This window comes from Mustela nivalis, assembly GCF_964662115.1.
Source record: "Mustela nivalis genome assembly, chromosome: 2".
Taxonomy (NCBI): Eukaryota; Metazoa; Chordata; class Mammalia; order Carnivora; family Mustelidae; genus Mustela; species Mustela nivalis.
In genome coordinates, this window is record NC_139021.1 from 1,053,781 (window position 1) to 1,075,218 (window position 21,438).

The window sequence follows — 21,438 nt, forward strand, 5'->3', positions numbered from 1 at the left end:
TTGGGCACCAGGGCCGGCGCCAGGGACCCCAGGTTCTGCTGGGTCCGTGACGGGCCCCTGTGCAGCCCGTCGCCACCCCAGCCGCCCCGGAAGGGGGAGCAGCCCAGGACCAGCTCCTCCCAGTGCTGACTCTTCCGGGGACATTCCCCAGCTTCCTGAGGTACCCGTGCCCTCGCGGGGCATTCGTTGCTCATGCTCTCCACAGGCTGCCCCGGGGGCTGGGCTCCCCTTCCTCCAGGGGCTGCCCCACCCCCTCCCTACCTCTCCCGCCCCCACCCCCACCCCTGACCAAATCACCTTCCAACCTGCCCACATCTCTGTTCCACCCTCTGACCCCCGGGAGCCCTTGCTCCAAAAAGCAGACGCTATCAGGATTCGAGACCTCTGACCCAATGCCGCTGCAGGGCCAACCGCAGACGAAGTCCCAGAAGTCCCATCTCGTGGGGACGGAGTCCCCCGTGGGTCATCCCTCCTGCTCAGCACGGTGGCCACCCCGTCGGTAGCCCAGGTGCTGGGGTGCCTCTGCCCAGCACTTGCTTGGCCCACGTAGGGGAGATCTCTGGGGAATGGGCCAGCACCCGAGCGGGGGCCCTGGCGGTTCAGGGGCACTTCAGGGGCGCCCCTGGACTCAGGAGGGGTGTGAGCGGCAGGAAGGCAGCTTCCTTTGAAAGCCCCCTACTGCGGGACCTGCTGTGATGTCTCGGGTTTCCTGAGCTTTCTGCCTGCTGGGGTGGGGACCACAGAATCCACGCCACGGGGTGGTCCCACCCCAACGGGGCCTCTGCTCCAGGAAGCGGCCCCCTCGCTCTGGCTTCCGGTTTTCTGGGTCCCCCTCTGCCCAGGCTGGGAGAAGCCATCACTGCTGCTGGATGGAGTCCAGGCGTTGCTGGGGCGGCAGGGGAGGAGTCACCGGCGGGCCCCTAGAAGAGGTCTGCTCAGTGCTGGGCCCTGAGGAAGGTCTCCGCGAGACCCACCCATCCAGGTCCCCAAGAGCCTTGGGGAAATGCCGCGATCCAGGGAACCGTAGACCCCAACACTTCTCTCCAGAAGGATCTGGCTCAGAGAGTCTGAGGGTCATGCTTTTAGTGAGGGTTGGGGGTGGGGTGCGATGCCGGCGTGAAGCAGGGTCCCTGGGGTCCCCGAGGGCGGCTGTCTTCTGCAGTAGCTTATGCTCTTTTCCCTCTGGGAGGAAAGGTGAGGGGGCACCCGTGGTGGAGTGGTCCCGGCCCGCCGACCACCTGTTCCCACCTGAGGACTCCCAACGGCCTGTTTATCTAGAGGGAAGGAGTGGGCAGGGGCGTCCCCAAGGGGTGCATGTGTAGCACCAATGTGCTGGCAGGACAGCTGCGGGGCGTCCCCGTGCGGGAACCCTGGCTCACTCTTTCATCACGTCCTTTTTGGGCACCGAGGTGCCCCCTGACCCGGTCAGTACCTCTCTCTCCCACGGCTGCGCCCCAGAAAGCAGACCCCAAAGCCAGTCCTTGCCCGGGGAAGGACGGTCTGGCCACAGCTTTGCACAGGCAGGTGGTCGGCCCGGCTCAGCTGAGCCCCTGGGCAGGTAGCCCCAGTGCTGCGTGGGGAGCGGGCAGCCCTCAGCCAGGGGTTAGGCGGTCCTCACCCTGCCCCATGGGCTGCACGGCCTTCACTGAGCCCTTTCCGTAGACGTTGGCCCCGGCTGCCGGCCAGGGCCCCAGAGTGGATCTGGCTGCTCGTGCGGAGGCGTGGCTGGATCGCGTGTGTGCCCATCTGGGACTGGGGGTGCGGGAGCCCCACCGGGGGGAGCGGGCGGCCTTTGTGGCCTATGCCCTGGCTTTCCCCCGGGCCTTTCAGGGCCTGCTGGACACGTACAGTGTGCAGAGGTGAGGCCCAGGTTCTCCCCTGGGTGGGCCCTGCAGAGCAGCCGCGGCCCTCCTGGAACCTGCTCGTTCCTCTGGCAGGAGCGGCGTCCCTAACTTTCTGGCAGTGGCCCTGGCGCTGGGGGAGCTGGGCTACCGAGCGGTGGGCGTGAGACTGGACAGCGGGGACTTGCTCCAGCAGGCCCAGGAGATCCGCAGGGTCTTCAGGAACGTTTCTGCCCAGTGAGTCCCCTGGGGCGGCTTATGCCCACGGAGAGATCCTCTTGGGGGCGGGGGCGTTGGGCCGGGGCCGAGGAGGGAGCAGTGTGTCTCTCCCCAAGGGAGGAGGTCTGACCCCGTTGCTGCCAGAGTAGAGACATCGGGACCTTGGCAGGGAAATCAGGGATGGGTTCGCCCGAGGGCTCATAAGCAAAAGTCCGGGGCCTTGTGGCCGGAGGCAGACGGTCAGGTGTGAGGGAGGGGTGCGTAACCGGGGAGGGAGAGCGGATCGGTGCACCAGGGACCCTGTGAGGGGCTGCCCCCATCGCAGGTTCCAGACGCCCTGGCTGGAATCCATCTCCATCGCCGTCAGCAACAACATTGGCGAGGAGGAGCTGGCCCGGCTGGCCCAGGAGGTGGGGTAGGGCCGGGGCGGGCCAGAGGGGGGCTCAGGGGGCCCTGGGCCTGCAGACGCTGACAGGCTTCCGTGCCACCTTCTCTCTCCTGGTCCAGGGCAGTGAGGTCAACGTCATTGGCATCGGCACCAGCGTGGTCACGTGTCCCCGCCAGCCTTCCCTGGGCTGCGTCTATAAGGTCGGGGTGGGATCTGGGACCCAGTGGGGTGGGCCTGAGGGACCACTGGCCGGGGGAGGAGAGTCCGGCAAACCCGTTTCTGCAGCTGGTGTCCGTGGGAGGCCAGCCGCGCATGAAGCTGACCGAGGACCCCGGGAAACAGACGCTCCCGGGGAGCAAGGCCGCTTTCCGGCTCCTGCGCGCCGATGGTGAGACCCGGCCCACGCCTCCCACGCCTCCGTGGTCCTCAAGTCCCCAGGCCCCCCGCGTTATTCTGACCCTAAGTCCCCGCGGCACACGCTCAGGGTCTCCGCTGTTGGACGTGCTGCAGTTGGCGGAGGAGCAACCCCCCCAGGCTGGCCGAGAGCTCAGGGTCTGGCCTCGAGGGGCCCAGGAAGCCTGGACCGTGAAGCCTGCCCGTGTGGAGCCCCTGCTGAGACTCTGGGTCCAGCGGGGACAGGTAGCCGCCTCCACCTCCTCCCTTAGTCTGCTGCTCCAACCCAGGTGGAGCCCTGGCCCCTGACCCTGACCCTGACCCTGGCCGCGGACCCGGCCCTGGCCTTCCCTCTTCCCTCCAGCTGTGTGAGCCCCTCCCATCTCTGGCCGAATCGAGAGCCTTCGCCCAGCTGTCCCTGAGCCATCTGAGCCCGGAGCACAAGCGGCTGGAGCAGCCTGCCCCCTACCCCGTAGGTGCTCCCCACCCCCACCCCGCCCCCTTGTCCCCCAGCCTCCCCTCTATTCCCCGTGGCCACCCATTATCCTCTCTCCTTCCTGTAGGTGGCGCTGTCTGATAAGCTCCGGGCCCTGGTGGCCAGCCTGCTGGCCAGAGGGTCCTCATGAACACGCCGGGGTCAGGGCCACCACAGACCAACACGAGTCACTCTCTGGCCTGCCCGCCTTGTCTTGTGTCTTTCTTTGCCCGTGTTGCCGCTCACCGGACCCCCAGGCTCTGCAAGGGAGGCTGCCCTCGGGGGTCAGCGCCTGGGTTCCAGCTCCCAGGGAGGCCCAGGCTCTGCCAGGGTGGGGAGGCGGCCCGGGGCGGGGGTCTGAGGGGGGCCGGGCGCTAGGCCGAGGCTGGCCGTCGGAGGCTTGTGCAGCTGGGCTGTGGGGCCAGGTCTGAGGCCGGAGGGAAAGGGCGGCTCATGGTGTCCACCTAGGAGCTGGTGCGGTTACTGCAGGAGGCCGGGGAGGCAGAGCCACGGGTTGGGGAAGAGGAAGCCAGAGGGTCTGGGGGATTTCTGGGATCCAGGCGTGGCCCCAGATTCCACCGCCGGCCACGGGTACGGGTACCCCGTGCAGGGGTCCGCGGGACGCCTCGTGCTTGCCAAGCCCAGGAGAAGCCTGTGCTCTTGGGCGCCACCATCTGCCATGGGGCCAGCCAGGCCGGCCTTGGGGTAAGCCAGCTCCTGACCCCACAGCCTTACCAAGGAGAGGAAGGTTCGGGGGGTGTGTTAGAGCCAGCCAAGAGTTGAGCAGCTCTGGGCTGGTCCGGCTCCAGTGTGGATGAACCCGGTTAGGTGTGCGCCGGCTAGGGTGACTCGGGTTCCAGTTTGATTCTTGATGCTTGGCACGAAATAAAGCCCTGCTTAACTTTCCCTTTGTATCGGTCTTGTCCTTTAGTCTACGGGCCATATCAATGACCATGGCCTGGCCCGGCGTCTGGCTCAGTCTGGGATGGTAGATAAGGCAGTGAGTATCCAGCGAGGAGTAAGGGTCCGCCCGCCGGGGGTTAGAGTCAGGCTGGTTCAGGGTCCATGTTTACGGCCAGGGAAGGCACGGTTCACCTGAGACGGAGAGAAAGCTCCGGAGCTCAGGCAGGAAGGTCATTAGGTCCTGGAGGCCCAAGCGGGCCAGGCAGAGCGCACGCGTCGGTGTGGAAGCAGACGGTATGGTCTGGTGTGTCCGTTTAGAACTAACGAAACGTGTCACCGACCTCCGGGGCCCTCAGACTCCCGAGGGAGGCTGCGAGAGGAAAGGAGAGGGCTGTTTGGGGGTGTCCTGGGAGGCCGTGCGGGCCTGGGGGCTCGAGCCAGTCACCTGTCCGGCAGCACCGCAGCTCCCAGGATGGGGGCAGGGCTGGGTGTCCGCCTTCGGTGTCCCTCGAGGCAGCGGGTGTGTGCGGGGACGTCCTGCGAGCCCCCGATTTGATCTGGGCCCCAGGCTGGGGCAGGAGCCCCACGCTCCGATTTGATCTGGGCCCCAGGCTGGGGCAGGAGCCCCACGCTCCCCTCAGTAACGGCCGCTGAGGTCGGAAGCAGGCCCAGCCCCCCAGGGCCGCCGCCCAGGAGACGAAACCTGGGCTGAGTGATGGCCGCGCTTCCGTCACCAAGCAGGGCACGGCCGGCCAGAGATGCGCTCTGGAAAGGAGGCCCCGGGCTCCGCGGAGGGCTCGGGCAGGCGGCACCCGGCCCCTTCCGCCCCAGGTCCGTCGTGCCCACCACCCTCCCGGAGCGCAGGCTGTGTCCTGCACAGTGCGTCCCCGGGCTTGTGGTCCTGTGCCCACCCCCAGCTTGCTGTGCCCCCCAAGACCCTCTGCCCGCCAGCTGGGAGGATGGAGGACGTGTGGGGCGCAGGCTGCTTTGTCCCGGCATTCATTCCGCTCTCGGGCTGGGGCACGAGAGATTCTCTGGGGCCGAGGTCCTAGCTCTGAGACTACAGTCCCTCCTGTTCGGTGAGTCCTGGGGCCCCCTCTCAGGGGCAGCCACGGCGGAACCCCCCCTTCGTCTACCTGCCGGCGCACAGGGGAAGGCCGACTGCGGTTCCCACCAAGGAAAGGCAGATTTCCCGGCTGTGCACGCTCTTGGCGAAGAGGCCTCATCGGTCCCGCCTGTGCCTGCCCTCGGGTCCCCCTCTGCCGAGGGTGGCTGAGGCCCGCGAGTGGCCAGGGGTCTGCACCTCAGGGGCCAGGACACCCCACCCACACACAGGGACAGCCTCGTAGCCTTGAGCAGATGTGCCTGGACTTGACCCAGCCGTTCAGGAGAAGGTTAGGGTTAGGTCCACGCAGCCCCAGGAGGACCAGTCCGTGTTCCTGTCAGGCAGCCGTGCTCTGGTCACCGCTCTGCCCTCGAGGCCACAGCAGGGCGTCCTCAAGTTTCCCAGGCAAGCTGCTCTGCCGGCCTTCAGGGGAGGGCCGGGGCCCAGCTGCGTGGCCGGTCCTCTCCGGCGGGACCGGGTCCCAACACCTGGCAGACCCCTTAGCCCCACCCCCAGAGCAGCCCTCGTGCTCCCTGCCCGGTCCTGGGGCCGCTTCAACTCCGTGAGCCTCTCTCCGTCGTACACCACATTTATTGACTCTCTCAACGCACGGCCCCGGGACGAACTGGCCACGGGCTGGCTGGGGCTCTCGGCCCCTGGCGGGGTGGGGTGGTGGGGTGGGCTCGAGCTGTGTCCCACCCCCGTGTCCCTGCAGCTGCCCAGGGGAGCTGGAGAGCAGCTCAGCCCCAGCAGCTGTCCGGGCTCAGCCCCAGGAGCAGCAGCAGGCAGGCGAAGAGAGCGCAGGTGAGGTCCTGGGCCCCTGGCTCCCAGCGCACCTGGGGGGCGTCCGCCTGCACCTCCAGCCCACATTCCTCCAGCAGGACCCAGGCAGGCGTCTCCGGGCCCCAGCCGCTCCCCAGGAGCTCTGGCGGCAGGGACACGTCCCTGCGCTGCTGCCAGGGGCTGCTCTGCTCCAAGACGCTCCCCACCTGCTAGAATGGGGAGGGAGGTTGTCGTGAGCTGCGCGTGCCCGCCTCCCCCCATCGCTCCTTCCTAGGAGCCCCTGCGCCCAGCCACCCGCATGTGTCTTACCAGGTCCAACCGCCCAGACAGCTCTCCGGTCTCCAGCATCTTCCCGAGCACCGCATGCTGGGTCTCAGTCAGCACTGGGGGGAGACTTCCGCTCAGAGGGCGTTCCAGAAGGCCTGGCCGGACAAGCCCCTACCCCTGCCCCGCCCGGCCCCACCGCAGGAGCCTCTTACCGGCCAGTGCTTCCGCCAGGTAGAGGACAGGGCGCGCCAGCGGCCCTTCTAGCTCCCCGGAGCTGTTCACCAGGCACTCCAGGACGGCGCCCGCTGGACCTTCCAGGGTGGGCACCACCCCACAGCTCAGGCCGTGTTCCAGCTGGGGACGCGAGGCCGGCCGGTGAGTCCGGGCGGTGGGCGCGGGCCCCTCCCGCAGGCCCTCCAGTCCCGGGGCTGCTCACCTCGTCCTCCAGAGTTTGCAGGGCCCGCTCTTCCCGCAGCACCTGCGCCAACCCCGCCAGCAGCTGCCCGCACAGTTCCCGGGACAAGCCCCGGAGGGCCTGGGTCTGGGCTGCCACCTCTGCCCTCAGGCCCTGGAAGTCTCCCGTGAACGCAGGACCGACCTCAGTAAACCCGTCTGTGGCAAGAGGACTAACAATGACCTTGGAGAACCCTGGTCGGGAAGGGCAGACTCCCGGGGAGCAGAAAGAGGCTCCCACCCACGTTCCCGGTGTTGTCGAGCTGTTGTCTGACCTGACTGTAACTCTAAGCCTCCGGAGAGCTGGCGGTCGCTTGTGGGTCTTTCAAAAACCAGCCGGCGGTCTGGGTTGGGCAGGACGAGTCAGGGCCGGGAGCAGGGCCCTGGGCCTCACAGTGCCTCACCACCAACCACTACTGGCAGCCCAGGGCAGGAGCAAGCCTGGGCCGAGGCAGGGGAGAGGCTGGGGCGAGGCTGGAGAGAAGCTGAGGGGGGCTGGTGTGGGTGTGTCCATAGAGCTCCCCTGCCCCCAGTGCCAGTGAGTTTCTTCAGGCACCCGGGACCCCGGCCGGGGCCTGCTGGCCGAGCTGGGCTGCGCAAAAGGCCCGGGGCTGGTCGGGAGGCGCCCACCTCACCTTCCTTGGGTGGCCTGAAAGTCTTCGGCCTCTTGCCCATCTTGTCCCAGTAGAGGAGGACATCTGTAGCCCGGTGGGAGCAGAGATGGGGGCAGGTCGCCCAGTGACCCCAGCCTCTGCCTCACCCCCGGGGGCTAACCTGCCCCCTCCCAGGCCCGACCTTGGCTCCTAGGCCGCCCGGGAAGCTGGGCCTCCTCGCCTCTCTGCCAGGGCCGCAGGAGGCACCCCCATCCCAGCTCACCCCAGTCAGGGTCAACGAGCAGCTGGGCCACGTGGAAGGCCAGGACGGTGCCCGCGGGGATGCTGACCTTCTTCTTCCGGCTCCGGCGGCCCTGGCCTTGGCCCTGATGGGCGGAGAGGGGCTCGGGCCTGGGCTCTAGGTCATGGGCTGAGGAGGCTGGTTGCTGGTGGGGGGGGGTCTACCTGGGGACACCCCGCTGGCCTCCCCGACCCCTCCCCAGTTCCCAGCTCTCGCCGCACACCTGGAAAGATAAGGCTCCAAGCAGCGCAAATTGGCCGGAGCCCTCGTGCTTCTGGGTCTGGCTGACGGTCACCTCCTCCTGCGTCTGCAGGACCTCTGTCACCACGAACACGTCGCTCTTGCAGTTGCGTAGCTGCCCCAGGACCTTGTGCTCGGGCTGCCGCAGGCGCCTGTGGCAGGTGGTTGACCTGGAGGCTGTGGGGGGTGTGGGGGGTCCTGCCCTCCCCCGCGGTGGGCCACGCTTCTGGGGGCTGCTGCGGCCCAGGAGCCCAGGACCTCCGGGGGGGCTAGGCCCGGGATTCCCATCATTCTCTCCCTGGGGGCTCCCAACAGTGTTCCTGGGGGGTGGGCCATGGTGGGGGGAGGCACAAGACCCAGGAGTGCTCCGTGGACACCGGCAGACCCTGGAGAGACCCGCCCCTCGGCTGCTGCTCTTCTAGCTGCTCCTTCCCCCATTCCCTGCCCCTCCCTGGATTGAAATTTCAAAACTCGACCCTGCACTGCTGTTCCTCGTCACCCCTGCCGCATGTGGGCTCGGCTCTGCCCGGCCACGCCGGCCCTCAGGACGCCGTCACCCATCTCCTTGGCAGCCTCCTCCCCCTCTGCCGGGCTCCGCGTGCCCCTGGGGCCTGCAGTTCCCCCACCCCGGCCCCCGTGCTGACCCTTGGCCTTTCACGGCCACCTGGTGACTCCTGATGCCCCGGGCTGGTGACCCGGGGGCTGCCCGGGGGCTCACCTCTCTCGCTTCATGGCGTCCCAGACGTTGGGGTCCACCTTCCGTGTGCACACTTCCATCGAGATCCTGAGGTACTCGGACACCGACGCCTTGCCCGCGAGCCTCCCCTGTCCCGCGGCTTCCAGCTCCCCGCCGCCCAGCGCCTCCCCGTCCGTGCAGTCGAAGACGCGGATGGGCGTGCTTTGTTTCACGTCTAGAGCCAGACCAGAGCTGAGGCCCCGTCCCCCCGTCGGCCCCCCGCCCGCCCGCGCAGAGGGTTGGAAAGGCTCTGTTGTTGGAAGGCTGAAAGCCCAGAGACGCGGCGCGGGCAGCAGGCCCCCCGTCGCTCCCCTCCCCGCGGACGGGGTACCTGGTTCTGGGGCGCCAGGCTCCAGAATGTCCCTGATGGACAGGTTGATGCCCGTGTAGCGGACTTTCTGGAACGGCGACATTCGGAGCTTCCTGCGCAACAAGCAGTAGGGCTGGAAGCCGGCAGAGCTCTGCAGGCTGGCCACGGGGATCAGCTGGCCGCCGTGGTCCAGCTCCCGGATCACCCTCTTGACCACGCCCTCGAAGGTAGATGCCATGGCTCCTGAGGGGGACAGATGGGCCAGCCGTGTTGCCCTCAGGGCTAGAACAGTGGGGCATGGGGGCACCAGTCGCTGCTTGGATGCCTCCACCGGCAGGGAGCTCTCTTCCTCCCCAGGCCGGCCTGGGACCCTCTGATGGGCAGAAAGCTCCACTCCCGCTGCTGACCACTCAGCACAGGAACAGTGTCTGCCCCGTGACCCCCCGGCATTGCGCCTGGCGCTTCTGAGCGCCTCTAGGCTGGGATGGGGTTCGCAGGCCTCTGTGGGACTCAGGCCACCCGCGCCTTCCGTACTGTGGCCGGAGTGCCCACGGGAAGCCCAGGAGAGCCGGGGACTCTTAGTGCTTTCTGGGCAGGGGGGCAGGGGAGGGCAGGTCTCTCAGGCTGCACCCCGCCCCACACTCTCGCTACTGCAGCCGCCATTTCCCTGGGTGAGGCGTTCAGAGGGCTGGAGAAGCAGCAGGGCCCACCAAGCTTCCGGGGACTTGGCAAGGGGCCACAGCGAGGCTCTGCCACAGGGTCCCCAGCTTCCAGGGATGCCCTCTAACGCTCTTCCTGTGCCCAGAGTTGCATGAGCCCCCAGCCCGAGGCTGAGGCTTCAGGGACCAGAGCCTACAGCAGGCCTGACCCAGGATGCCCAAGCAGAGCAGCCAGCCTTTCCCGACCACTCCCGCCAGCCGGTGACCTTTGAGCCCCGCTCCTGATCTGGATTCAGAGTGGGCCACGGGGTACCTGGAAGGGGCCCCCCCTGCGGTCAAACCCAAACCCAGACTGGGAGCCCAGAGGCCCCAGGCTTCCCTAAGCTGGTCTGGGAGGGTGCTGGGACCACGTGGTCCCCCAAAAGGGGCGGCATCGCCCCCACTCAGCCTGAGCTCCCCCTCACCAGGCAGTGGGGCCGGCACTGGGCGTGGGCTGCAGCTCACCGCGACGGTCACCCCTGGTTCCGGGCCCACCACGGGAAGCAAGTCCGCCCTGCAGACCGGAGCTGGGAAGCGTGCGGGGAAGTGCACGGCTGCGGGAGCCCAGACCCAAAAGTGAAACTTGAGTCTAGTGACGTGACTGGCCGGCCCTCCCAGAAACGCCCCCTCCAGTGCACCCCGTGGGGCCCCAGCCTCCCCCTCCAGCGGGAAGTACTTCCTGTGGCTTCCTTCTCACAGCTCGAGCGCAACAGACACCGCTCTGAGGGCGCAGACGGCCCATGCCGTGGAGATGTGCACATCCACACCCAGCTGGGAGCCGCCAGCCGGGCCTCGCCCTGAGGCCACTCCACGCCTGCCGGCCCATGTCACAGACCCCACAGAGCAGGGGGGCGGGGGCAGAGGGACCCTGCGGGGCCGCAGACAGGCACGCTCAGCCTCGCCCTCTCCTCTCCTACGTGGGTTCAACAGAAACAGCAGCGTCTGTTCACGCACCAGCCCTCCGCGAAGGCTCACGCGGCATCCCCTGAAACACCAAAACGTAGCAGCCGAGGAACGGGCGCGGGACCTCGTCCAGGGGAAGACCCAGGAGGGAGGGAAGGACATACTGACAGCCCGGGGCCCGGATGAGCCTCAAACGCCGGCCCAAGCCCTAGAGACAGAGTAGATGAGAGGTCGCTGGGTTGCGGGTTCGGGGAGTGACCGCTGACGTGTACACGGTTTGTTTCTTTCTTTTAAGATTTTATTTATTGAGAGAATGGGAGCGAGTGAGCATGAGAGGGAAGTTCAGAGGGAGCAGCAGAGCCCGGTCCAGCGGGGAGCCTGACGCGGGAATCGCTCCCACGACTGCGGGGGCCCGACCCGAGCGGCAGGCCGTCGGTCAGCCAACAGCCCCCCAGGGGCCCCACGTGTGTGCTCATGCGCGTGTTTGGGTCTGTACACGCTTGTATGTGTTGTGTGCGATCTCGGGTTGGGGGGCCGCAGGCCTGTGCCGCACCTGGGGTTGCGGGTACCAGAAGGCTGTCCTGCCTGGTCCCTGCCTGGTCCCTGCACGCAGCCGCCTCTGGGGGACCGGGCGTGAGGCAGGGGCGCCAGGCAGGAGCCATCGGCGGGCAGGAGGGGCAGCACCTGGGCCATGTGGGCCACGGTGACCACGGAGGGTGGCCCACGGTTCCCGCCTGTCTTGAGGCCGTTTCCTGGGGCTGCGACACCTCGGGCTGGGTGCGGCGGGGCGGGGGTTGGTGAGTCTGCTGCAGTTCCTTGGCCCCGTTTCCAGTTTTCCAGCAATAACCAGAGTGAGAGGGACTTGCCAAGCCCAGGGGCTCTCGCCGGGACGCCTAGACTCCTGACTCTGACGGAGGTCAGAGGTCAGCGTGACAGGACAGGAGGGAGCCAGCCGGGGAGAGGAGCTGGAGATAAGGTGGGAGGTGCTGGCCCTGCGCCCTGTCCCCTCCCTGATTCCCTTTGAAAGAGCAAGGGGGCCACCAGGACTGAGGGCGAGGGCCAGGAGCTCTGGGGCGACACCATGTCCACCTCAAGCCCACCCTGTGTTACTCTGAAGTGGGTGGGGCTGCCCTGGGGGTCCACAGCCAGGGAGGACACATGTCTCTGAAGGCAAGCCATGACCCCAGACTGAGGGCCCCGGTATTTCCGTGTGGGCGCCCTGAGGTGGAGGACACTTGCTGCACCCAGGGACACTGCCTCCATCCGCCGTTGGCGGGGGCTTGCAGGGGCTGGCGCAGGGCGGGTGGTGGCAATCAGTGCAGATGCTGCTGTGCGGGTGTCCAGCCCTGAGCAAACACACAGCCCATTGAGATCCCAAAGATAACCCAGAGCGCTCTGGAGGGAGCCGCCCCATCACAGAGGAGATGAGACAGTGGCCTGAGGCAGCTGCAGTCCAGGCTCAGGGTGGTGGGCACCAGGGGCAAGCGCCAGGGGCCCCAGGTTCTGCTGGGTCCGCGACAGGCAACCGTGCAGCCCATCGCCTCCAACCCGCCCCCCCCATAAGGGCCAGCAGCCTAGGGCCAGCTTCACCCAGTGCTGACTCTTCTATGGACATCTCCCGGCTTCATGCAGGTGCAGGTGCCAGGAGGTCGTCGCCCTTGCTGTCTGCAGGCCGCCTTGGGTGCTGGGCTCCCCTTCCTCCCCGGTTGCCCCTACCTACCCTTCTCCCCCGGACATCCCCCCTCCCCAGTCTCCCCTTCTGTCCTCCCCACATCTCTGTTCCACCCTCTGACCCCCGGGAGCCCTTGCTCCAAAAAGCAGACGCTATCAGGATTCGAGACCTCTGACCCGATGCCGCTGCAGGGCCAAGCGCAGACGAAGTCCCAGAAGTCCCATCTCGTGGGGACGGAGTTCCCCGCGGGCCATCCCTCCTGCTCAGCACGGTGGCCACCGCGTCGGTAGCCCAGGCGCTGGGGTGCCTCTGCCCAGCACTTGCTTGGCCCACGTAGGGGAGATCTCTGGGGAATGGGCCAGCACCCGAGCGGGGGCCCTGGCGGTTCAGGGGCAGTTCAGGGGCGCCCCTGGACTCAGGAGGGGTGTGAGCGGCAGGAAGGCAGCTTCCTTTGAAAGCCCCCTACTGCGGGACCTGCTGCGATGTCTCGGGTTTCCTGAGCTTTCTGCCTGCTGGGGTGGGGACCACAGAATCCACGCCACGGGGTGGTCCCACCCCAACGGGGCCTCTGCTCCAGGAAGCGGCCCCCTCGCTCTGGCTTCCGGTTTTCTGGGTCCCCCTCTGCCCAGGCTGGGAGAAGCGATCACTGCTGCTGGATGGAGTCCAGGCGTTGCTGGGGCGGCAGGGGAGGAGTCACCGGCGGGCCCCTAGAAGAGCTCTGCTCAGTGCTGGGCCCTGAGGAAGGTCTCCGCGAGACCCACCCATCCAGGTCCCCAAGAGCCTTGGGGAAATGCCGCGATCCAGGGAACCGTAGACCCCAACACTTCTCTCCAGAAGGATCTGGCTCAGAGAGTCTGAGGGTCATGCTTTTAGTGAGGGTTGGGGGTGGGGTGCGATGCCGGCGTGAAGCAGGGTCCCTGGGGTCCCCGAGAGCGGCTGTCTTCTGCAGTAGCTTCCTGCTCCCTTCTCTCTGGGAGGAAAGGCGAGGGGGCACCCGTGGTGGAGTGGTCCCGGCCCGCCGACCACCTGTTCCCACCTGAGGAGTCCCAACGGCCTGTTTATCTAGAGCAAGGAGTGGGCAGGGGCGTCCCCAGGGGATGTGTGTGCAGGTGGGTGGGTGGGAGCAGGAGGCCGGTAAGGCAGGACAGACTGGAGATTTTGTGCAGATTCTGTGATTAAAGTGTGCTTGATCTGTCATTGCCTTCAGACACGTGCTGCCGCCCAGTGTGGGGACGGTAGCAGGGGTGCTCGCTGGCTTCATGCTGGGAGTCAAGGCAGAAGTGGCTGCAGTGGGCAGAGCTCAGGAAGGAAGCAGCCGGCCTGGGCTGCAGGGCGGAGGAAACCCGTCAAAGGAAAAGGGGAAGCTGTGTGTGGGAGAAGGTGGGGGCCCCGAGGCGTTGGGGAGAACACAGGCCTGCGAGGACAGAGAAGTCCTTCATAATGGATTCTGGCACCTGCACAGCCCCCTGGGAAGGAGCCCCTTGGGTTGGGGGGCTGAGGACCAGTGGAGGAAGGCTGCCCGGACTGTGGGTAACCAGCAAGACCCAAGGAGTGTGGGGGACACGGCCAGCCAGCAGGAAGCTCAGGATGTGCAAGTGGGGAGGATCAGAGATGAGGTCCGGAAGATGCAAGTGACCCGGAAGACGGCTGTTGTGGGAACCGATTGTGCTTTGTCTTGACACGGGGGCGTGTCCGGGCTCACAGTGAAGGGCTATAAACAGGCCAAAGGTTTCTGCCTGGTGTTCAAGCAAAGGGTCATTTGAGAGGAGTTCCTAAAAATGAAACTACTCAAAAAAGTACTCAGGGTCTCGGCACACTTTGCAAATTCCCCTTCAGAAAAGGCTCTGCCGAAGTCCGGAGTAAGTGGTGTGAGTTTCTGCGACCCTCCCCGGGGCTGACACTGAAGGCAGGTTGTTCCCGCGTCTGCCCATCTGAGGGGCGTCGGGGAGACACTGTGGCTCTGCCTGCTAAGACCGGTTTGAGTAAGTCGGCTGTACCTGATCTCCAAACGGCACATCCTGTCTGCCACCCCAGGTCTGGACAGCCTGTCCTGCCGCAGAAGAGGCTCAGGGCTAGACCACGGGTCTCGGTGTGTGCTGGGGAAAAGACTACCCCAAAGCTCAGCGGTGTAAACAACATCTGTTCCTTGCTCATGAACGTGTGGGCTGTCCTTAATGCCACCCGAGCTGGAGACAGCTGAAAGGGGTCCTCTCTGCCGCAGGGGGTGCTGCCCGGGGTTCACGGCCTGGAGCTGGCTGGGTGATGGCGGTCGGGGGCTCAGTGGTGTTACTGGACACGTGCTGCCCGCCCTGTCTCGTTCGCAAGCCGGTGGCCGGCTGAGTCCCCAGAGAAGGAACTCAGGGCCGGCCCACAGGAGAGCTTTCCAAGATCCCAGCTGGGAAATCCCGTCTCAGATCTGAGAATCCCTCCCCTGCCCTCAGAGCTCTGCCAAGGCCAAAGACTCCTACCTCAGTCCTGGTAGGTAAGTCACTCCGAGCTGCTTGGGGCGGGGGGTGGGGGGGTAGACACGGACCCTGTAGTTAGGGTTCAGCCAGGACAGTGCAGTAGCAGAGGGGAGGGTACGGCGCAGGGTGGTAGGGACCCAAAGGACACAGGAAGCAAAGATGGTTCCAGATAGATCTGGCCTCTCTGCAGAGACATGGGGGTCGGCAGGGTGGCCGGCGCTGACTCGGGAGGGGGCCGCTGGGCGGGCCTGCAGCTGTCCCTGCTGGCCGTGTTGCACTCGCACACGCGGCAGGAACGACGAGTTTCCACGGAGACCTTCGCGGGTCTGGGTGTCCCGCCGGCGCAGGGCTAACGTCCGCCGCGGTGCGCGCCCTGGGTGCGATCGCCACTGCTCCTCCCGTTTTGATGACTTTTGCGGTAACGGTTTCCTAGCAAGTGCCCCACTGCTTGCCGCCTTCATGCCGGTGTGTCCGCGCCGCCAGAGGACTTTCCCGGGACACCGGCTGCCGTGCGGGTCTGCAGCAGACGCGTATTTCACTCGGTGGCGCCAAAAGTCACGACGTCTCAGCTGCCCCGCGACGACCCTGCAAGCGCGGATCCGGGGTCAGTGCGAACGTCCGGCGCCGCAGCCATCAGCACCTTGGTCCCCGAGTCTCGGCCAGACAGGATCCCTCAGCAGGTGTGCGCTGTCCATCCCCGCCTCACGCGCCCCACCACCCCGCCCGCGGCCGCCCCGTCTCACGAGCCCCGCCCCCCCCGCGGCCGCCCCGTCTAACGCGCCCCGCCCCCCACGCGGCCGCCCCGTCTAACGCGCCCCGCCCCCCCCGCGGCCGCCCCGTCTCAGGCGCCCCGCCCCCGGCCGCCCCTTCTCAGGCGCCCCGCCCCCCCCGCGGCCGCCCCTTCTCAGGCGCCCCGCCCCCCCCGCGGCCGCTCCGTCTCAGGCGCCCCGCCCCCCCCCGCGGCCGCCCCTTCTCAGGCGCCCCGCCCCCCCGCGGCCGCCCCGTCTCAGGCGCCCCGCCCCCGCCCGCGGCCGCCCCGTCTCACGCGCCCCGCCGCCCCCCCGCGGCCGCCCCGCCTCACGCGCCCCGCCCCCCCCACGGCCGCCCCGTCTAACGCGCCCCGCCCCCTCCGCGGCCGCCCCGTCTCACGCGCCCCGCTCCCCCCGCGGCCGCCCCGTCTCAGGCGCCCCGCCCCCGCCCGCGGCCGCCCCGCCCCCCCCCGCGGCCGCCCCGTCTCACGCGCCCCGCCCCCCCCGCGGCCGCCCCGTCTCAGGCGCCGGCGGCCGACGAGCGTGCGAACGTCTGTTCCACACGAGTTCCCACCGACAACAGAAATCTCCCTGCTTGGCCGAGGTCCCGACCCCGGGGCTCCTCGTTCTCGTCTTCTCCTCCCGCCCGGGCCCGCGGAGCGGCGTTAGCAGCGCCCCCGGGCTGCCCTCGCAGCGTCCTCAGAGCCCCACCCTCCGCGGCTCGCAGTCTAGAGACAGCCACCGCCTCCCCGGGGACCAGCCCGGTGTGGCCGTCGCCCCGCCCGCGGTGCGCGGGCGCCCCTTGCCGGCGCTCCCTTCTGACGTCGTCCCGCCTCTCGCTCGGCGCGCGCCGGGCCCCGCCTTTCCGCGGGCGTTGCCAGGGCGACGGCGCGTCCCTCGCGGCCCCGCCAACGCCCGGGCCTGGCTGCAGTGCGCAGTCTCGGCGCTTCGGCGGGCTCCGCCCCGTCCCGCCCGCGGGGGCGGGGAAAGCAGTCGCGCCGCGATGACGTCGCGGGGGCCTGGCCGGGCGTCGCGGACTCCGGAGATGGAGGAAAAGGAGCAACTGCGGCGACAAATCCGTCTCCTGCAGGGTGGGTCGGGTCGGGCCGGGCCCGGGTCGCGCGTCCCTCTCTTTCCCGGCACCTCACAGCGGGCCCCTGCCGGCCTCCCCGAAGCGGGTCGCCCTCCGCCTGCGGTCTCGACGGCCCGGCCGGGTCGGGTGGGAAGGGCGGCGGGGCGTCTGGAGGGGCATCCGGGCCGGCCGGGTCAGCCCCTTGCCCGGGCTTCGCCCGACGACTAGTGCGGGCCCTTCAGGCGCTGCGGTGGGTGGCGGCGGGGCCGTCGCTTGGTAACCGACCGGAGGCGACCCCCCTCCGCGGGCCGGCGCCCTCTCGCTCCCGGGGCCACCCAGTGGGGCGGGGGGCTCGTCCTCGGGGCGGCGGGCGGAACCCCGGACGTCTCGTCCGGCTGCTTCCCTCCACACAGCACACGTCGCGGCCCGAGTCCTCGGCCTCAGGTTCACAGCTCTCCCGTCTTTAGACCCGACGTGCGGTTCTGTCCTTGAAATATTTCCCGTTCAAAGTTCTCCCCTGCGGGGAAGACGTAAGGAGCGGGAGAGCGTGCGTGGGGAGGGTCGGCCGCTGGCCCGCGGAGACTTCTGGGGCTTCTGTCCCGCAGCGCCGGGGTGCCGCCGGGTCAGGGCACGGCTGGCTCTGGGCCTGGGGACAGGACTCGTGCGGGCGAGTGTGGAACCGGGGGCCAGCTCCGGTTCGTTGGTGGAGTTCTAAGCCCCTGGGCCGCTCCCTCCTGCGCCAGCCAGGATGACGGTCCAGGGGCTTCCTTGGAAGGTCTGTGGTGGCCACGCAGCCACTGCTGCGGCCCTTCTCCCCTCCGAGGACGACGGTGTGACACTCTTGTCCGTCGTGCATGCTCACAGGTGTCCGTTGGCTCGTGGTCCTGTGTGCTGGGCAGGGAGCCTGTTAAGGTCGCTCCTGGCCACCTTCCTCCTGTGGGCCCCCCAGAGGGCCGCGGGCGCTGACAGGCTCCCTTGCTGGGGCATTGAGCACGGGACCCTGCCGATCTCTTCACACCGAGCGGCACGTCCCCTCGAAGGATTGTGGAACCAGGATAATGATACTCCTGGCAACTTAGGGGTGTCCTGCTGCAGGGACAAACACCCAGAGGTAGGGCTGAAGTAGAGCCTGTGGGAGAAGGCTCTCGGGATCGGTGGGCCGAGGGAATGTCCATGGTCTCAGGCTCCCGGGCCGCCTCGCCCATACTGCGGCTTGGCAGTGGCTCAGGGGTGAGGTGGGGTCCGTGGGGAGTCTCGTCCGCAGATGCGCTTCCGGGGGACTGTCGTTGAATTTACATTCACCGTGTGGCTAACAGAGCCTCTGATTCTGCCTCCTCAGGTCTGATCGATGATTACAAAAATCTCCATGGCGGTGGCTCTGCCCCGGGCGTCTCAGCCCCTTCCCGGTGGCAACCACCTGCTTACAGCAGCAGCCGGGCCTTCAGTGCTGGCTACCCTCGCCCAAGCCGGAGGGGCTTCTCTCCGAACCGCGGGCCCACCTGGCGCAAGAAATACTCCCTTGTGAATCGGCCCCCAGCGTCCTTGGACCAGCCTGGTGATAGTGCTGTGCAAACGCCCCTCAGGGCTGGGGACAGCCAGGGTCCCGACCCCCAGCAGTATGTCCTGGAGAGGCAGGTGCAGCTGAGTTCAGATCAGAACATGGTCATCAAAATCAAACCGCCATCAAAACCGGGTTCGGCTAATGCTGCGGGCGTCCCTCGGGGCTCCTTGGAAGAATTTGAGGGCCCTCCCTGGAGCAACCACAGGCCTCAGGACGGGGAGGGCGAGCCCCCGGGTGCTCAGCGGCAACTCCCAAAGCCAGGAAGAGTCAAGGGGAGCTGCGGTTCTGAGGACCCCGGGCCCGTCTGTCAGAAGGAAGCTGGCAAGCCTCGGGTGGTGAAGTCTGCAGGCAGCGTGAGCGACAGCCCCTCAGAGCCTCGGCGCACGGTCAGTGAGAGCGCGGTGGCCGTCAAGACCCGCTTCCCATCCTCCACCCTGCCCCACCGCGGGGGCGTGGCTGTGGGCCGGAAGCTGGGTTCACACTCTGTGTCCAGCTGTGTTGCACACCTCCTTGGAGACGGGAGAGTGAGTGCCGGCCACGCAGATCAGCCAGCCTCCTCTGGCACGGGGGCCAGCCCAGCTAGACCAGCTTCTGGACCCAGGCAGGCCCGGGAGTCCTCACTGCCCGTGCCCTGCCGCACCGCCAAGTTCCGGAAGAACAACTACAAGTGGGTGGCTGCTTCGGCAAAGAGCGCCCGGGCCCCTCGGAGGGCCCTCAGCCCCAGAGCGGCCTCCGAGCTCGTGTGCAAGGCCCCCTGTGGCACAGCAGAACAGGAGAAGCCACAGCTCGGCGCCGATCCGGATGCCAGGCCCAGGAGGTCGGCGGCGTCCTCCACGGCCGGGGCCTCCCCCAGCAAGTACAAGTGGAAAGCATCCAGCCCCTCGGCCTCCTCGTCCTCCTCCTTCCGTTGGCAGTCGGAAGCCGGCAGCAAGGACCACGCCTCCCAGCTCTCTCCGGTCCCGTCTCGGTCCCCACCGGGGGACAGAGCAGCTGTGGGCCCCAGCAGTTTGAAGCCCCCGTTCGGTGAGACCCCGCTCTCGGCTTACAAAGTGAGGAGCCGCACCAAGATCGTCCGGAGGCGGGCTGTTGCCAGGTGGGTGCGCTGCCGCCACTCCAGGTCCCGTGTGGGCAGGCCAGGGCCTCAAGCGCTCCCTGCTTGGTGTGCGGCACCCCTGGGACGGCCCACCTGTGGGGGTGTGGGAGGAGGAGAAGCATCCCTGGCCGCGGGGTTGGGCCGGGGCACGTGTGCTGGCATTCTCGTGCCCAGGACCAGCGAGGCTGGGGTTACTGCTCTCCCTCATCGCTCAGTAGCGGGGGCCCAGCCGGAGAGGACGGGTGGAGGCGAGTGCTGACACGCCCAGCCCCTCTGCTGGTGAGAGACCGGAGGCTGCTCGGGCAGCTTTTAAAACTCGGGGTCCCCGGGGTTTGTGAGCGATGGCTTTCCATCCAGCCCAGATCCAGGGTGCACCAGGGAGGAAGTCTGTACCTCCCCGTCCAAGTGGCCAGGTGAGTTCCTGTCTCACTGAGTAGGTGTCACTCTCCTGGCCCTCTGGCCTTAAGGACTGTAAAGAGGCTGAAGAGTGGTGCTGGGGCCTGGGGCTGGGGTTTGGGGCTGGGGTCCGGGCTGGGGCCCGAGGCTGGGTTCGGGGCTGGGGCCCGGGTCTGGGGTCGGGGCTGGGGCTCGGGGCTGGGGTCGGGGCTGGGGCTCGGGGCTGGGGTCGGGGCTGGGGTCGGGGCTGGGGCTCAGGGCTGGGGGCTGGGGCTTGGGGCTGGGGTCAGGGCTGGGGCTCGGGGCTGGGGCCCAGGGCTGGGGCTCGGGGCTGGGGTCAGGGCTGGGGCTCGGGGCTGGGGCTCGGGGCTGGGGCCTGGGGCCGGGGCTTGGGACTGGGGCCCGGGGGTGGGGTCCGGGGCTGGGGTCCGGGGCGTGGTCCCGGCAGCTGTTCATTTCGAGGGCAGAGTTGCTCTCGCTGGGAGTCCAGCTCTGGAGGTCCTTCTTGCTGTCTGACCTTGGTCTTGGCCCTGCTCTCCCAGACAGGTGCCAGGTTACATGGGCTCCCCTGCCTTTTCTGGACGGTGGCCTGCCTGTGTTTCAGCTGGTGTGGAAGGGGGAGCCGTGGGAAATAGCCCCTGCCGCCGAGATGGCGGGAGGCTGGGGCAGCTCTTCCTTCTCTGTGGCTCCCTGGGGCCTCCCCCAGCCCCACTGGAGAGTTCATCTGGCCTGGGGAGCCCAGGGAGACCTGGAGCACATGCACCAGGTGGGGGTCAAGGGTTGGGGCCGCCCTCCCTCCGCCCCGGGTCCAGGCTCTGTAGGGGAGGAGCAGGTGACAGCCCTCAGACGGCTGCTGCTCGTGCGGTGGAGGGCTGGTTCCCGCAGGGGCGCGCTGCCTCCAGGGCTGGTTTTCTGGTGCTGGGGTCTGGGGGGGCCGGGGGGGGCGGGAGGACAGCCTTCGTGAGGGCGCCCATTGGGAGTTGCCTGCTTTTTGTCTCTGCAGCCTTCCTGGGGACAAGAAGAGCAGCCCCCCACCTGCCGCCACTGCCAAGAGCCAGTTCAGCCTGCGGCGGAGGCAGGCCCTCCGGGGCAAGAGCAGCCCCGTGCCGAGGAGGACCCCCAGCAAGGGGCTGATGCAGGTCACCAGGCACCGGCTGTGCTGCCCGCCTCCAGGCCGGGCCCACCTCCCCGGCAAGGAAGGTACGACCCGGAGGAGGGGTTCTGGAAGGCTCGCCCTTGCTGTTGCCCGGTCTGTGAGCCTCGCCTCTCCCTCCGTCTCCGCTGGCTCTGCTCTGCTGGCCCGTCAGGCACCACCGGCAGCGCCCGAGGTCAGCGCTCCAGCCTGAGAATACGCGGCCTGCTGGCAGGGGCAGCTCAGGCTGGAGAGCAGAGGGGAAGGCCTGGGCCGCTGTATCCTGCACTCTGGGTGGGGGAGGGACGTCTGGGCAGGTGTGTGGTGGCCTTTTTAGCAGGTCTGTCTGGTAGACCTCGTCACGTTTCTCTTGGTGGAAGGAGCCAGAAAGTGGGTGAGAGGGCGGGAGCCTTGCCGGCCTGCAGGGGGAGGAGGGGCGGTGTATGCTGCCCCGGGCTCTCCTATTCTAGGCCTCTGCCGCCTGTCCTGGGCCGACAGGCCTACCCTCCTTTTCCTGTTGGTTGCTGCCTCTTCCCTGGGAACCCTGAACTGGCCTGGGAGGAGTTCGAGTTGCCCCTTCCTGAGTTGCTGGTGTTCAGTGAAGGGTCAAGGCAGGGGGACATTGTGGGTTGTGGCCCCCCCGGCGCGGCGATGGCAGCACACTGGGGGAGCTGGCACGCATCGGTGGTC

At 68.0% G+C, this 21,438-nt stretch overlaps 3 protein-coding genes and 1 long non-coding RNA gene across 8 annotated transcripts in view; 2 read left to right on the forward strand and 2 right to left on the reverse strand.

Annotated features, from left to right (window-relative positions):
- Positions 1–1,314: 1,314 nt before the first annotated feature.
- LOC309858769 (nicotinate phosphoribosyltransferase-like) lies at positions 1,315–3,521 on the forward strand (the record flags this gene model as incomplete). Its single annotated transcript, XM_082719071.1, is given in 10 exon segments — positions 1,315–1,360; positions 1,363–1,424; positions 1,663–1,859; positions 1,938–2,078; positions 2,386–2,470; positions 2,568–2,648; positions 2,734–2,836; positions 2,933–3,087; positions 3,206–3,313; positions 3,405–3,521. Coding segments are annotated over 10 exon segments (1,041 nt in total). The 3' UTR covers positions 3,468–3,521.
- A 2,376-nt stretch (positions 3,522–5,897) lies between these two features.
- On the reverse strand, positions 5,898–12,237 carry LOC309859620 (gasdermin-D-like). 4 transcript variants are annotated; one of them, XM_082720545.1, is made up of 12 exons: positions 10,660–10,730; positions 10,131–10,573; positions 9,029–9,250; positions 8,680–8,872; positions 7,945–8,113; positions 7,704–7,806; positions 7,463–7,525; positions 7,103–7,171; positions 6,811–6,986; positions 6,587–6,728; positions 6,417–6,490; positions 5,898–6,316 (listed from the first exon to the last, which is right to left on the reverse strand). In XM_082720545.1, the coding sequence occupies exons 3-12, from the start codon at positions 9,243–9,245 to the stop codon at positions 6,065–6,067; spliced, it is 1,458 nt and encodes a 485-aa protein (XP_082576671.1). In that variant the 5' UTR covers positions 9,246–9,250; positions 10,131–10,573; positions 10,660–10,730; the 3' UTR covers positions 5,898–6,064. The 4 variants fall into 4 exon arrangements, with proteins under 4 accessions (XP_082576671.1, XP_082576673.1, XP_082576672.1 ...); XM_082720547.1 differs by having other exon boundaries at positions 10,171–12,237; XM_082720546.1 differs by having other exon boundaries at positions 10,131–12,237.
- A 3,094-nt stretch (positions 12,238–15,331) lies between these two features.
- Positions 15,332–16,061, reverse strand: LOC309859652. The gene is made up of 2 exons (XR_014308778.1): positions 15,822–16,061; positions 15,332–15,446 (listed from the first exon to the last, which is right to left on the reverse strand). It is a non-coding gene; the product is annotated as an uncharacterized lncRNA (long non-coding RNA).
- Positions 16,062–16,458: 397 nt separating this feature from the next.
- Positions 16,459–21,438, forward strand: part of ZC3H3 (zinc finger CCCH-type containing 3) — a 79,457-nt gene continuing 74,477 nt past the window's right edge. The window contains exons 1-3 of one of the 2 annotated variants that reach the window (XM_082720472.1): positions 16,459–16,585; positions 17,906–19,220; positions 20,620–20,816. In XM_082720472.1, coding sequence (XP_082576598.1) covers positions 16,498–16,585; positions 17,906–19,220; positions 20,620–20,816 — 1,600 coding nt within the window. In that variant the 5' untranslated portion in view covers positions 16,459–16,497. The remainder of the gene's footprint in view (positions 16,586–17,905; positions 19,221–20,619; positions 20,817–21,438) is intronic. The other variant, XM_082720471.1, reaches the window with a different exon arrangement.

Coding starts and splice junctions, on each gene's coding strand:
- LOC309859620 (XM_082720547.1), bottom strand. CDS start 9,245: ATGGCATCTACCTTCGAGGGCGTGGTCAAGAGGGTGATCCGGGAGCTG. Junction 7,807..7,944: donor TTGGAGCCTTATCTTTCCAG/GTGTGCGGCGAG, acceptor TCCGCCCATCAG/GGCCAAGGCCAGGGCCGCCG. Junction 6,987..7,102: donor AGGCTTAGAGTTACAGTCAG/GTCAGACAACAG, acceptor CTCTTGCCACAG/ACGGGTTTACTGAGGTCGGT.